Here is a 15639-nt window from a genome sequence, read left to right on the forward strand (position 1 = left end):
TCCCAATTGGGATGAGGCTTTGAGCACGCCTTTTCCTCCAAGTGTTGCCATATCTTGTAATCTAACGGATTCAAATCTGGACTGGAGGAGGGCCAGTCTTCGTGCCGGATGAAGTCGATTTCACGCGCCGCCAGCCAGTCTTGTGTGCTCTTCGCTCTATGAGCTGGCGCCGAATCTTGTTGGAATACCCAGTGCCTGTTATTGAACATGGTATGAGAAACAGGTTCCACAAGGTTCGTCAGGACTGTATTTTGATACACAACTGCATTCGTTTTTACACCTTTCTCACAAAAATGTACCTCTGTTAAGCCCCAATAAGAAACTCCCAACCATACCATGAGCGAGGATGGAAAATGACCTCGTTGGACACACGGAATACGGTTGCTCGCTTCTTCACTACTGTGTGCGTACACCTTATCATTTTGTTTGTTGTAGCTCGCTTCTACGGTAAAAATTTTTTCATCCGAAAAAAGAATTTCCCGATATTCTTTTCCCGCGTACCGCTTCAACAAAGCGCGGCATCTCTTCAGTCTCAGGTCCATTAGACGAGCATTCAAACGATGTCCTGTTTTTCTTCGATATGCCCGAAGCCCTAAGTCTTCATTTAACACCCTTTTCACCGTGGTTCTGCTTAACCCCATCTGAAGGGCCAACAGTTTCTGCTTACGTTTGGGATTTCTTTGAATTCGCACCTTCACAGCTTTTATCACTGCTGGAGTCCTAACAGACCGAGGGCGACCACTTCTTGACCTGTCATCTACACTAGAGTCTTCATTGTATCGTTTGATGGTACGATAAACGAATCTTTTGGTTATATTCAAAATTTTCAGTATGTTAAAAATTTGAATTGGCGCGTAACCGCAACAATGCAACGCAATAACTGCAATACGGTCTTCTTTAAGCGTCCACTCCATATTTAAAAATGAGTAAAATTCTAAAAGTATACATTTTTATTTTCATGAACAATTCGAAATTCGAATTCAATAAACTTTTTTGTGGCCAGCATTCTAAAAGAAAAGTTTTTACTGTGTGACAATACTTATGACCTGACTAGTTATATTGTATACTTATATTATAGTAGAGCTACTAGTATAGAGAGAGATATATAATAGAGTTATAATAGAGTACTCGTCGAACTCGGCAAAGAGTTCGACGTGCAACCTAACCTAAACATCAGCACGCTGAGTTTCTCGCCGGATCTTTTCAGCGGGTCGCGATTCCGATCCGGCAGTAGATACATTCGCGCTCTTAAGCTGCTTTTGAGCCTTCGGAAGCTCTCAGGCAGCTGCTAGCAATTCCCGGGAGACCCTATGCTCGCCCATATGTCCTGGTGAAACTGGAAAGGCCTCTGGGCTACCAGTAATGCATCAATTACACAAAAGACTCAAATGTCAGTTTTTTTATGATTTTATTGATATGTTAACCACAAAACACTTTTCTAATTTCTGAACAGAAAGACAAACTTATCTATGAATGTGGTGTAAAGCAATCTGAATATGTTATCAGATCTTTTTATTTAGTTTGTACAATAAATAGAAATAATTGATTAAAAGAACTGGTGACATTGATAGAAGAATGAAGATTTTCTATGAAAAATTAAATCTCGACTTCAAAAAAAATCAATATCCATTTCTAGTTAATTCGTATAGATTCGTTAATTGTACGGGTCAGTATCGTATCCAGTAAGTGAATGTCTTAACCTCAATGGCTTAATAATAATAATAATAAAGTCTTCTTTATTCCCTAGAAAAATTATTAATAAATAATTAAAATATTTTGCTCTATAAGTAAATTAAAATTTAACATAAATGAATTGATAATGATGAATTTATATTCTTTTTATTTATTTTTTTTAATTTATTTATTTTTATTGCTTAGATGTGTGGACGAGCTCACAGCCCACCTGGTGTTAAGTGGTTACTGGAGCCCATAGACATCTACAACGTAAATGCGCCACACACCTTGAGATATAGTTCTATGGTCTCAGTATAGTCACAACGGCTGCCCCACCCTTCAAACCGAAACGCATTACTGCTTCACGGCAGAAATAGGCGGGGCGGTGGTACCTACCCGTGCGGACTCACAAGAGGTCCTACCACCAGTAATTACGCAAATTATAATTTTGCGGGTTTGATTTTTATTGCACGGTGTTATTCCTTCACCGTGGAAGTCAATCGTGAACATTTGTCGAGTACGTGTTTCATTAGAAAAATTGGTACCCGCCTGCGGGACTCGAACACCGGTGCATCGCTACATACGAATGCACCAGACGTCTTATCCTTTAGGCCACGACGACTTCATAATTTTCTGCAGACTCTATTCGGATAAGCCTCCTCTAAGCTATACAACTTCTTTTTAATCCTTGGCGGTGTTCAGCCAATTTTTGCCAATGACACAATTTCGTCAAAGGCTTAAATAGGTATATATATATATATATATATATATATAATATCTCTATACTGGTATATAAATCTACAGTGATTTACGGATGTTCCGTTATAACCACTGAACCATGCATCCGATTGACTTGAAACTTGGTACCCGTGTAGAAAATACTTAATGCTACTACTGCTACTGAGCTGGCGCTATAACCCCGAAGTGGGTCTTGGCCTCCGACAATAAACTTTGCCATTCATCCCGGCGCTGCGCATCACCTTGCCAGTCCGACACTTGGAGCTCCCGTAAATTTCCTTCCACAGCGTCACACCAGCGATACTTGGGCCTGCCTACGGGGCGGCGTCCCTCCGGTACACCCGTGTACACCCGTTTCACAGCCCGATCCTGCTCCATACGTTACTACATGTCCGAGCCATCCGAGCCTCCGTGCCTTCATCTCCCCAAATACTTAATGGATAAACTAATATTTATATGAGCGTTAGACTCCCTACACCAGTTGCGGGGGCGTTAATGATGAGAATCTTTGTGAGGGTGAGAAATAATAATGTTAATTTTAAATGCCCAGCGAAACGGACGAGTACAGCTAGTACTATATTTTATAAGCTTGTAGGCTCTCGCGTTAAGTAGACCGAGAGCTCCCAACCATGAAGTCTTATCACGTCCCACTAGACACTGGGGCAGTGGAAGCAGTGAGCTGTGTGCTTTGTGCGGGTTTCTTAACGTTCTCGATAGCGTAAAAGTTAGCCCATATTTGTATAGAATGGGATCGTTTGCCTACGTTTACCGCTAGGGGCGCTGTTCCAACTGCGTACTTGAGTTAACTTTCACGCTATCGAGAACGTTAAAAAACTCTCACTAAGCGCACTGAGGAGGTCGCATATGTACCTATGTATATTCTGATTAATTTCCAACTAGACTACTACGGTACCTAACTTATCGTGAGTGCAAAGTGAATATAAGATAGGTCAAAACATTATCATGAAATATAATAAGTAGTAAGTAGTATAATAAGTAGTAAGTAGTATAATAAGTAGTAATATAGAATAAATATTCTAGAATAATATACAAATGAAAACTGAAAACTTAGTTTCCTCTGTTTTGTTCGACTTCAAAGCTATTTCTAGTTCAATTACTTTAGGTTTATGAAATGGAAATAATTATTAGAGGAATTAAAGAAAGAAAGAAAGAAAGAAAATCTTTATTCGCCAGAAATATAGTTTACAAGATATAGGACATAGCTTCATATATTTCGCCTGTTTAGGCATGCGAAAATTTAATTTATTTTTATATTAATTATAACACAAAATTTACTAAATCTATCTAATTTTTACATTCTATCACTTCTTATTCTAATATTTTATTATGTACAACACTTATCATTTAAAAATTCTTGCACACTATAATAAGCCTTGTCTATTAGCCATAAATATAATTTTCTTTTAAATTGAGTTAGTGGAAGATCTCTTATGCTGTTTGGTATCTTATTAAATATTCTGATAGTCATAGGATAACAGTTTGTATGATAGTAACGAGTATTTATACTTGGTAACATTAGTTTAGTAGGGTATCTTGTATTAAATTGACAGTACTCGCCATACGATTTATATAATTGTGGGTGCTTTTTAACAAACAAACAACATTCTTGTATATATATGGATGGTACAGTTAAAATATTATGTTTTTGGAAGAATGGTTTACAAGAAGTCAGAGGATGAATATTGCACATGGCACGAACACATTGCTTTTGTGCAATGAACACTCTATTTATGTGACTAGAATTTCCCCAGAGGGGTATACAGTATCTGATATTTGAGGCGACATACCCATGATAGGCCTGTAATTGTTTATCAAAACAAAATTGCCACACAATTAATTTATATATTATGTAAACTGAACTTATGTTTAAAATTTGAAGCAGAGATTATGTCTATTTGAATACAAATATTTCAAATATGCGTCATACGACTCCTTCAAAACTTTTATACTATAGGTATATCCATTTAACGTTTAAATTCCCTTTCTGGATTTATCAAAGCTGTGTAACTGTTTACTTTTCATATATTGTACTAGCTGGCCCGGCAACCCAGTGTGGTCAGAGCGCGGAGGGCCCAATCTCGGCGGTCCGTGCTGGAGTCATGGTCCAGACGGCTGGCTGATCCTTCGGCTGGTCGTAGGACCGTCGAGGCGATTCGCCCGGTCCTTGTGGATTGGGTGAATCGTGACAGAGGACGCCTCACTTTCCGGCTCACGCAGGTGCTCACTGGGCATGGTTGTTTCAGTGAGTTCCTGCACCGGATCACAGCCGAGCCGACGGCAGAGTGTCACCATTGTGGTTGCGACTTGGACACGGCAGAGCATACGCTCGTCGCCTGCCCCGCATGGGAGGGGTGGCGCCGTGTCCTCGTCGCAAAAATAGGAACCGACTTGTCGTTGCCGAGTGTTGTGGCATCGATGCTCGGCGACGACGAGTCGTGGAAGGCGATGCTCGACTTCTGCGAGTGCACCTTCTCGCAGAAGGAGGCGGCGGGGCGCGTGAGAGACGCACAATCCCGCCGCCGTCGAGCGGGGGCCAGGGAGGCGGATCTCGCCCAAGCCCTGGCCCTCTAAGTGTTTCGGGTCCCCCTCACATGTCGGTCTGGGGACCGGCGAGGGGGGCTTAAGAAGACGACGTGCAAGCTGCTCTGCACGCGTTTTACGCAAGAGCATCCGGGTGATGGAAGGCCGGCTATCCTCGACCCACGCTGGTTCTGGCCCAGCGGGGTATTCCGTAGGGTAACCCACTCTAACCGGCGCCATCTAGGCGGGCTTCGGACAGTCTGCCGACCGAGAGGGCTGGTGGTCGTGGCGCCGACGACCGCCAGTCCGGCGTCCCGAGGGGGAGGGTGATGGGAGAGATGTGGTCGTCGTGTTTGTGGTCGTCGTGGCCTAACGGATAAGACGTCCCGTGCATTCGTGTTGAAGCGATGCACCGGTGTTCGAATCCCGCAGGCGGGTACCAATTTTTCTAATGAAATACGTACTCAACAAATGTTCACGATTGACTTCCACGGTGAAGGAATAACATCGTGTAATAAAAATGAAACCCGCAAAATTATAATTTGCGTAATTACTGGTGGTAGGACCTCTTGTGAGTCCGCACGGGTAGGTACCACCGCCCCGCCTATTTCTGCCGTGAAGCAGTAATGCGTTTCGGTTTGAAGGGTGGGGCAGCCGTTGTGACTATACTGAGACCTTAGAACTATATCTCAAGGTGTGTGGCGCATTTACGTTGTAGATGTCTATGGGCTCCAGTAACCACTTAACATCAGGTGGGCTGTGAGCTCGTCCACACAGCTAAGCAATAAAAAAAAAAAAAAAAAAAAAAAAAAAAAAAAAAAAAAAAAAAAAAAAAAAAAAAAAAAAAAAAAAAAAAAAAAAAAATGTGCTCCGCAGTAAACGCTTCACTTTCCCCCTTTGCCTTGTCATGAGTTCTGTCTCATGCGAGGTTTGGACGTTGGTTGTTGAGCGACAGGAGGTTTTAGTCAGTTCGACTCTGACATACCCCGCCCAGTATCCCCAGAAAAGAGCGCAAGTCCGGCGATTTCCTCCAGCCAAAAAAAAAAAAAAAAGAAGAAATATCTCATACTAGCTGACCCGGCAGACTTAGTAGTGCCTCAATCGATAAATAAAAGTCCTAAACTTTTGTATAAAATAAACCTAAAACAAACAAAATAAATCCGTTCGATGGGGGACACATCAAAGGAAAAACAAAATTGTTATTTTTATTTATTTCCGAGCATTTTCATATTTATTGACCTTTTAAACCTTTTCTGGACTTCCACAAATAATTCAATACCAAAATTAGCCAAATGGGTCCAGCCGTTATCGAGTTTTAGCGAGACAAACGAACAGCAATTCATTTTTATATATATAGAAGATAAAAGATAAAGATATGATAAAGAACTCGCGAAATGCATAATGACAAAAACCTTCCCTGAATTACCCACAACTGTTACGTAGTTTCATTTTTCACAATCGAATAAATAATTAGTTTGAGAATGCAAACAGTGCATACAAAAAGTATAAAAGAGTTCGTTTTTTATTGATATAAATGATTGTACAAAGCTTGTGATCGTGTATGATTTCAAATTTAAGCAAAAAACTGTGCTGTGGCTAGATATGTGGCCCAGCGCATTCGAATCGAGCGGTGTGAATATGCCGGTGTTTGAATCCCGTAGGCAGGTATTCATTTTCCTAATGAGATACGTACTTAACAAATGTTGACGAATGACACCGTGAAGGAATATTTGCGCAATAGCTGGTAGTTGGGTGTCTTCCTATAGCCCGTAAAAGTAGGTACTACCACCCTACCTATTTCTGCCGTGAAGCGGTAATGCGTTTCGGTTTGAAGGGTGGGACAGCCATTATATTGTAAAACTGAGATCTTAGAACTCATGTCTCAAGGTCAGTGGGGGTATTTACATACTCTATGTCTAGGGGCTCCGGTAATCACATAAAACTACGTGGGCTGAATTCATTCTTCAACCTAAGTAATAAAAAAGTTGTGGTACACAAATACTCTGAACGCCTGTTAGATTTATTTATATTCTCTATTGGACCTCAGCTGGGCTGTGCTTGTGCAAAACCCGCAGGCGCTATCCGCGTACTATTCATGTACATCACTGCCCATTATCGTATTTAGCCTTTTGATAGTTATGAAATTTTCTATCCCAATAGGCAACTATACAATGTAACTATACTTGAGACCTTAGAACTGATATTTCAAGGTGAGTGGCGCATTTACGTCGTAGATGGCTACAAACACCAGGTGGGCTGTTAGCTCGTCCACCCATTTAAGCGATAAAAATAAAAAAAACATAATTTTTTTTCTCTAACTGATCATAAAGCAACTTTTAGTTAGGATTGTTTCTTTGAAAGATCGCGATATTTGAATTTTGCAAATATAATAGAAAGCAATCGATTTCATTAATTTAGCGCTTGATTATTGATTAGTTTTCGATATTATTTTGTAAATGATTAATTGGTGAGAAGACAGCGTAAACGGTGTGACAGTGTATGTTGCCAGGGAGGCGCTCAGTTTGGGCCGGTGTGCGGCGAGCGAGCGTATGGCTCTGCTGTACCGAGCGACGCGGCTGAAGGACCGCGCCGACACCCATGTCTTCACTTTTGTGGTCACGCGCTCCGCCACCAGGGAGCCCGACCGCGATGTCACCTCCAAGGACTTCTGCTGCGCCCACCAGAGATGGGCGGTCGCCTTCAGCCGCACTGACACCTCACTCGGTTCGCACTTTTTAATTTTTTTATGATATCCAGGGCCGAATTCTAACTTAATGTCGTATCTGGGCACCGGAACTAAAAATCCGCCCCAATACTTTTTACAATTTTACTTAAACTTATAGTTTATATATATTTTATTTTTCAAATTAAAGTAATTAATTTATTGCAAAAATTTTGTTATTTAATCCAAAAACATAAATATATATAATTTTTTTCTAAAAATTATAAATTTGGCACTAATGGTGACTTATAATTATACCCTATTACATAAAAAAAAAATTAATTCTTTAATTCCAGAATATAGAAAAATCTATTTTAAATTTAAATCTCCATGGAAATAAATTGATTAAATCATTTTCATTATTAATTATTACCAAAAGTGCCAAAATTATAATTCACAAATATGTAATAGATTAATTGAATTTCTTGAACTATCAATTAAACAGAAAACAGTTATCTTGATAAGAATATTTTTTTATTTTTTTATTGCCCTTGTAGGCAGATGAGCATACAGCCCACCTGATGGTGAGTGGTTACCGTCGCCCATGGACTTCAGCAATGCCAGGGGCAGAGCCAAGCCGCTGCCTACCAAGCCGCTGCCTAGAATAAAAAATATTTTTTTTTTACTATCAAAATTTTGCCCCCCTAAAAATTGCCGCTCTGGGCACTTGCCCCGACTTCCCTTAGTGTAAATCCACCGCTGGTCGATATTCGTGTATATTCAAAATTAAATTGGTAAAATAACAGCAATATTTGTTACAGGTGTATATCTGGTATGGAGAGGGGCGTGCGAAGGAATGAGGGTTTATGTAGACTTCACTTTTACTCTTCTAAGCCGTGACCATTTTACAGCCAACGAGGGCTTCTCCGGCAAGCAGGTTCGGTTCAGCGCCGGATGCGCTGCCCAAGGTCGCGGCAGATGCGTGTCGCTCGCGGAGCTTAACGCCAAGTTCGCGGACGCACGCGGCGAATTTCAACTTGAACTTACTATGTCCCGAGTGCGCACTCTCTACTCTTGCGAGATACGCGCGCCTCGCCTTGATACTCCGCCAATAGCATTCGCCGGCTTCGACTGGCAAGTTTCAGTCAGCGGCGGGAACAAAGAACCCTTAGCTTTACGTCTCGTTCGATTGTCTGGCGAAGGGCAGAAATGCCGAGTTCGTTATGCTCTTGCGCTTGGCGAGGGCGAGCGGCGTATACACTCAGGACCTCTAGAGTGTGTCTGTGATTCTGAGGGACGGACCCCGCCTTGGAACCCTCGTCCGCCTTCTCGCCTACTGCACAAAGGCGTTCGACTTACTGTAGAACTGGTTTGGGCACGAGCAGTAGCAGAGTTGGCGGTTTCGGCTTCGGGAAGAGCAGCCACTTGCTATGATCGTGATAAGCAAGCGTGGGCACTTCGGTGCGACATGCATTCGGAAACAGTGCGTCTGCACATGTTGTATAGAGATGTGCATCACGTCCCGCGCAACCACCTGCGCTACGTCAGCTGGTCGGCTTGGTTGGTTCGCGCTACTCCTGCAGACTCGGAATCTGAGGCAGAGGAACTTCCTGGAGCTCCTTTCGAACATTACTACGCTCAAGACAGTGCTGATGAGGGTCTCATGATGGAGACCGCTTTGCGGGTGGAAGACGTTTCACGAGCCGGTTGTTCTTTTATGCACCCTGGAGGGGAACTTCGCGTACGCCTCGAATGGGGCGACACCTATCTACTCTTTCAAGCAACTTATCACGTTTATGATGACTTGTGCCGTTTACATGCCCACCAAATGAGGTAATCATTGTGAAATGTGGACCAAGACATGTCTTCTAATACTTTGATTTTGAACATTCACGTGTTTATTGCAGACGGGAGATTGCAGCACTTCAGGCGGAAAATTATTCATTGGAGCGACAGTTGTTTAGCTATCAGAAGAGTCTGGCCTATGCTCAAGCACAGGCGGAGGAGCCACCGGTACCGGAACCCGGCGGGCGGCGGTCGCCGGCCGAACGCTCCCTCTCTACAGACACGGAGTACGCGTGAGACGGGCTCTAACGCCCGTTCTCGATCCTTCTATCCTCTCGACTGATTCTGACATTTTTGAGCGATTTATCTATTTTTCTAGACGTTTTATGGCGAGGTGCGCCTCGTCCGCACCGCTTCCCGCCGGTCGCCTGCACCCTCGCCGCTCGATTCTATCGATAGCCGATTATTATACTCGACTACTTTTCTATTTATCTGTACATAAAATATATTTAGATATTATATATTATGTATATTTCTTAACTCGAAACTCGAATTCATATACTTAATACAGTCGATTTATGAATAAAAGTCCGAAATCTTATGTGGATTTTGAGTTTTAATCGTATTTTACCTGAATCCTTTCACCTTTTTACATTTCTTAAAATTAAATAGAGTTCATAACTATCTAAAATTACATAGGCGTTAACTATTTTTTTTAACGATACATACATTTATATTTGTTAATACCTTTCGTCAAGTAGTTTCCTTATCGTGTGCGCCGAAAATTATTAGTAGTTAATAAATAGCATTTATCCTTCATTGCATAATAGTACATATTCTATTTTATTTCCTCACTTGATATTTCAGAAAATAAAACTATATAAATCTGTATATTTCATCTGTAGCGTTTGGATATGTAAATAAAGATAAAACATAAATGTTCTTTCATTTAAACCAGTAATAGCCTGAGAGATCATGGAGTTATGAGTACATTAATCCACATTATACTTTTTTTTGTTACGATGGCACCATGGCACGTATTGTTGACATTCCATTTTAAAATATCTATAGATAGGTGACAGATAGACAATAAATGGCAACAAATTTAGAAATACATTGTTTAATTCAATTTTATCATATTGTAAACAATACGAGTACATTACGTAAGTATCAATAGGTAGCAGTAACAGTAGATTAAGTTACCTACTATAAAGTTTGATAGAGAATAAATCTGTAAGAACATTATTTTGGTACCATCATTATTGGTTTAAAATTATTGTGCCTTACAAAATGAATATGAGCCTAAAATCACACTCGAAGCGAACTAGTTTAAGGAACCTAACTTCGGAAGAAATACATATGTAGTGGTTCCATCACTGTACTGAATCTTCCAAGTATCACTTGTTACCATTTGGCCATTTGACTACATACGAAGAAAGCCTCTTGAATTATCGATAATCAAGGAATTTTAGTATATTTTGGCCATTTGAAAGAAATATTTGAATACCTACTTGAAGTATATTTTTTCTTGGCGAGAACGTGAGAGGCTAATTCAAATGGAGTTTTAACTTTGTTGATTTAATATATCTTGTAATAGTGGATACTGAATCTTTATTTCAATTCATTGAATTTCATCCCATAATCCATTTCCAATACGTACGGTAGTGGCATTTAAAATAAAATATAAGATAAGGCTGTATGGTACGACGCCTTCGCTTTTCACATAGAAGTGACAGTCTTAAAAATAGTAAAAAATCAGTCAAAACAAAAGCACGTTTCAAAAATTATTTTGATCTGATTCATTTTCTGAAATAAAACTTAGTAAAGAAATTGAAAATGGCTCAGGGCAAGCTAAAAGTAAAAACGAAGCTACCCTCCGGTGCTAAAGCTAAAAAGGGCAAAAATAAGGCAAAAGGTAAAGCGGTCACGAAACGTCCTAACGCGCCCGTTCCAAGTAAATCTTTGATTGAGCGTAACAAGATGAAAGCTGCTGTAACGAAAATGGTGAATTCTGTTGCTGAGCAACAACTTCGAGCACTGGCAACTACCACTCCGCAGCTCTCGGCGGCCCAGCAGCGGGTGGCAGCCGCTCCTACAGCACCGGCACCTGCTAAATGACCTCAAACAATATCGGGATAACCTAACGTGTGATTGTTCAGATTAATAATCTGTAAAAAAAACCTAATAATCAGATTATGTATAATTTTGTACAGATTAAGTGATATTTTTATTAAAATATAAGTATCCGAGTGCCCAACTTATTACCTGGTAATGAATACCTAAGATTTAAATCTGTATGTTTTTCACAAAAAAAATTAATGTCCTAAGATCATATTAAATATTAATATTATCACATCAAATAATAATATCATCAATAAAGCACATATAAGCTGTTTTAAACTTTTACAGGTACATAATATGTATATATCGACGCTTGAAAGGCAAACATGACTAAGCGACAATAACTGTTTTGTACATAAATGATAGGCAATAACAATATTCGATGTGCAAAAAAAATATATTTCTAGGTCTATTAAAATCATTTCAATCCTACAGCTACTAGCTAGATTCTACTACAGCTAGATTCGTTAAAATAAATTTTGTTTTCAGGTATTTCAACTTTAAATTAGCCTACTGTAAAATTCACGCACTGTCGCTTAGTCACGTTTGCCTTTCAAGCGTCAATATCAATATTAGGATTATGAATACTGCTATAAATAGGATCTAATTATGCTAGTTGCTAGAGTTCAAAGTTCTAACTTTATATCTAACTTATCTTGGGACATGAGGACTTCATACTGGAACACATGACTACCAAGTTGTAGAGAGTGAGAGATAGTGGTATTTTTTTAATTAAAATATAAGTATCCGAGTGCCCAACTTATTACCTGGTACTAAATACCTAAGTTTTAAATCTGAATGTTTTTCACAAAAAAAATATGAATGTTCTAAGATCGTAGTAAATATTATTATTATCACATCAAATAATAATATCATCAATAAAGCACATATAAACTTTTACAGGTACATATGTGTATATCAATATATGAATTATGAATACTATGAGATAATGGTATTTGTCCATATGGGTCCATGACATACCATAACATCGGAAATTATGAACTCATAGGTTTTATTTTAAATTACCTTAAATGCTGTTTATGTTGACCAATCTTCATCATGGAAGTTTCATGTCAATGTGTTAGGGATGAATTAAGGTTTAAATATTTCTTCGAGTGAGTTATGGTCGCTTTGGTTTTTAATTCAGGACTAACTTTAAAATAACATTGGTGTAAAACCATGCTATATCATCCGAAACTATTTTATGTCATTGTTATAAATTAAAAAATAAAAATGTTGAGTTTATAACTGCTTAAGGTTTTCTTTATTACAATAACCACACGTTTGAAACATTTTAATTTTGCAAAACAATATATGGAAATATTTGTGTTTTTATGAATTAAAAGTGAAAATACCCACTTTGAATGCCATTATTTATTGTATTTACTAATATAAATAAATAAAATAATAAATATAAATAAGTATAAATTACCATGCTGGAGAGTTCTTTCCAGAGTCAGATGACCTGTGGGGAAAACTGTGGTGGGGCCATATTATGAACATGCACGGTTAGGTACCGCCATCAAGATGGTTTTTTTTTATTGCTTACATGGGTGGACTAGCTCACAGCCCACCTGGTGTTAAGTGGTTACTGGAACTCATAGACATCCACAACGTAAATGCGCCACTCACCTTGAGATATAAGTTCTAGGGTCTCACGTATAGTTACAACGGCTGCCCCACCCTTCAAACCGAAACGCATTACTGCTTCACGGCAGAAATAGGCAGGTACCCGTGCGGACTCACAAGAGGTTCTACCACCAGTGGGTAAAGATATTCTGTTTGTTTTTGCCGCGCAGCACTCATGCGATCCGGCTTAAGATGTCGAACAGCCGTAATACAATATATTTGAAACCTTTACCACAAAATGGTATATAGTCTCCGGTATATCGCGAGTTCGTGTACCCTTAGTCTTCTGAATGAATGACTTTCTCGTTATGTAGTATAATTTTCGTTTTCTTAAATAACATTCTCATTAGCGTATTGAAATTTGATATCAGTAGAAATACGTAATTATTCGCGAATGTAAATTAATGAATTAGCATACCCATGTACGATAATGCACACATATGTATCAATTCAAGGCAATGTCGCACGGTGAGTGAACTGTCGCGGTCATTACGGGCACATGGTGACCATTAGTTTAAATTAATAAGGACAAAATCGTATTTTATTTGCTTGTTTTCTTTTATTTTCTCTATTGAATTTCCGTTTCAACAATGTGACCCTCCTACAAAACGGTTCCACTCTAACACGATAAGAAAAAAATCCCCAAAACCCTCTGACAACACGCCACGTAGGTATACAACGCGATAACAAGATTTTTGTTTAAAATTATTTAGGGAAATACATTATGCTATGAACACAATATAATAATAAATGGTAATAAGCGAAATTTTATTGTTTATTTTTTTTATCTAAAATAAGTAAGAAAAATACATAAAGGTATAGTATAATAATAGTACCTACAGATATTTCATTCGAAAAATTACTCTCCTTTTTGTATTGGCTTCTAGTCTCATTTATAACACGGTTTCGCACAGCACGGGACTTTGTAGGAACATATCTACCATGTTATAGGAGGGTTACCTGTACTATAATGTTTCTAATTCTTTTAAATACAAGAAATCTTAAGTCACTCTTCGTTGATGGTCTGTACTTCTGTTTTTTTTGGCTTAGATGGGTAGCATGCTATAGGTAGTTTTTTTCTAAAGGTACCTAGTCCTATGACGGTCAGTAATCGCAATATACCAGTTTAATACCCGAATTTTTTGTCTCTACCTATTTGCTCCTAAGAGGCTATTCTAGCTACGCCCGGATGGGTAGGTGAACTCACGGGCTTAACCTGTGAGAATTGGCTAACACTGGCCCTAACAAGGGCAGTGTTTCGCAGAATCTTCCATCGGATCGGAATCGCGACCCACTGAGAAGATCCGGCGAGAAACTCAGTGGGCTGTGTTTATGGGTTAGTTCGTCGTAATCTTTGATCTTTGTCGTAATCGAAGAGTTCGACGAGGATAGTGACCGGTGCTTGAGAGGCCTAAAAGCACCGAGAGTAAATCGACGGGATCCGACAAGACATGTTTAGGGTGACGGTGGTTTTTCCTTGCCCCGTTGCGGTCGGAATATACGATACTCACCCCAGATATGGTACCAGCGAATAGCATGAGGGCTTACAATTCCTTCCCTTACCAGTCATCACGCAAATATATTATACCGGCAATAATCCTACTGCTCTCTTTGCCTCGTTTATCTTCGGTGTTGTCCATTACCGTATTCGTTGGCGAAAATAATTCTGTTTAAGCTTTGAAATCGTGGAGTCACTACGTTAGTCTGAGCGGGGGCGAGAGCAAGATCGGGTGATGCGTCGATTTCTTCGAATAAGATTAATAAATACAGGCGGCGGAGAGCAGAGCCCATCGTGGCTAATGACACGCGCTGCTGCAGATTTATATGTATTTTTTTTATCGCAAATTTAAAACCTAAACTGGTTCCGGCGATGGCTTTCCCCCTCATCCTTCGACCTGCATGGTTCATTATTGCATGCACCTAATCACACCTAGCGCCAAACAAATAAAACTTTGTTACCCGCCTCACGACGCATGTGATAATTATCTAGTTTGTGATACAGGTGTCTATTCCACGGTGATTTGATACATTGCGAGATAACTATCCACAATTAAGACATAATACGAGTCGTTTGATACGAGTTCTAGGTCTAGTTTTTGTTTGTTAACGATTAGGTAGGTGTCCGCTGCGGTGTTGTTTTGAATGGTAAGAATGTGATTATGTTGGAGTGGTTTAGAATTGAGATCGATTGAATCAAGGCTATTTGTGTTACGGATATTTAAAATGGAGTTCGGGAATCTTTAAAACAAAAATGTCTTTTAAACATTTTTACAGTTTTTTTTTTGTAATTTCCACATTACGTATCCTGCTGTTAACGAGAATATTGTATCAAGTTAATGTTTCGGAAGTCATAAAACTGTAAGATACGTAAAACATTGCAATTTAAAACTAAACTAAGCTAAAAAATATTTGTTTTTCCAAGACGTGAATCGCGAATGTGTATGTGTAGCAATATTGCTTAGTTTATTAATGAAAAACTAGAACAGGCC

The 15639-nt window shown here is 39.4% G+C and overlaps 2 protein-coding genes across 4 annotated transcripts in view; both read left to right on the forward strand.

Moving 5' to 3' along the window:
- Window positions 1-10188, forward strand: part of LOC114242859 (uncharacterized) — a 40393-nt gene extending 30205 nt beyond the window's left edge. For 2 of the 3 annotated variants that reach the window (XM_028174154.2, XM_028174155.2), the window contains exons 2-4: window positions 7450-7677; window positions 8437-9448; window positions 9523-10188. In XM_028174154.2, the coding sequence (XP_028029955.1) occupies window positions 7503-7677; window positions 8437-9448; window positions 9523-9697 (1362 nt within the window). In that variant the 5' untranslated portion in view covers window positions 7450-7502 and the 3' untranslated portion in view covers window positions 9698-10188. The remainder of the gene's footprint in view (window positions 1-7449; window positions 7678-8436; window positions 9449-9522) is intronic. The other variant, XM_028174157.2, reaches the window with a different exon arrangement.
- Window positions 10189-11142: 954 nt separating this feature from the next.
- LOC114242842 (uncharacterized) lies at window positions 11143-12773 on the forward strand. The gene has a single exon (XM_028174138.2). The coding sequence runs from the start codon at window positions 11237-11239 to the stop codon at window positions 11516-11518; it is 282 nt and encodes a 93-aa protein (XP_028029939.2). The 5' UTR covers window positions 11143-11236; the 3' UTR covers window positions 11519-12773.
- The last annotated feature ends 2866 nt before the right edge of the window (window positions 12774-15639 follow it).

Source organism: Bombyx mandarina, chromosome 05 (genome assembly GCF_030267445.1).
Source record: "Bombyx mandarina strain Sakado chromosome 05, ASM3026744v2".
Lineage (NCBI taxonomy): Eukaryota > Metazoa > Arthropoda > Insecta > Lepidoptera > Bombycidae > Bombyx > Bombyx mandarina.

Bases quoted from the DNA above. Each gene is read 5' to 3' on its own strand.
- LOC114242842 (XM_028174138.2), top strand. From the start codon at position 11,237: ATGGCTCAGGGCAAGCTAAAAGTAAAAACGAAGCTACCCTCCGGTGCT.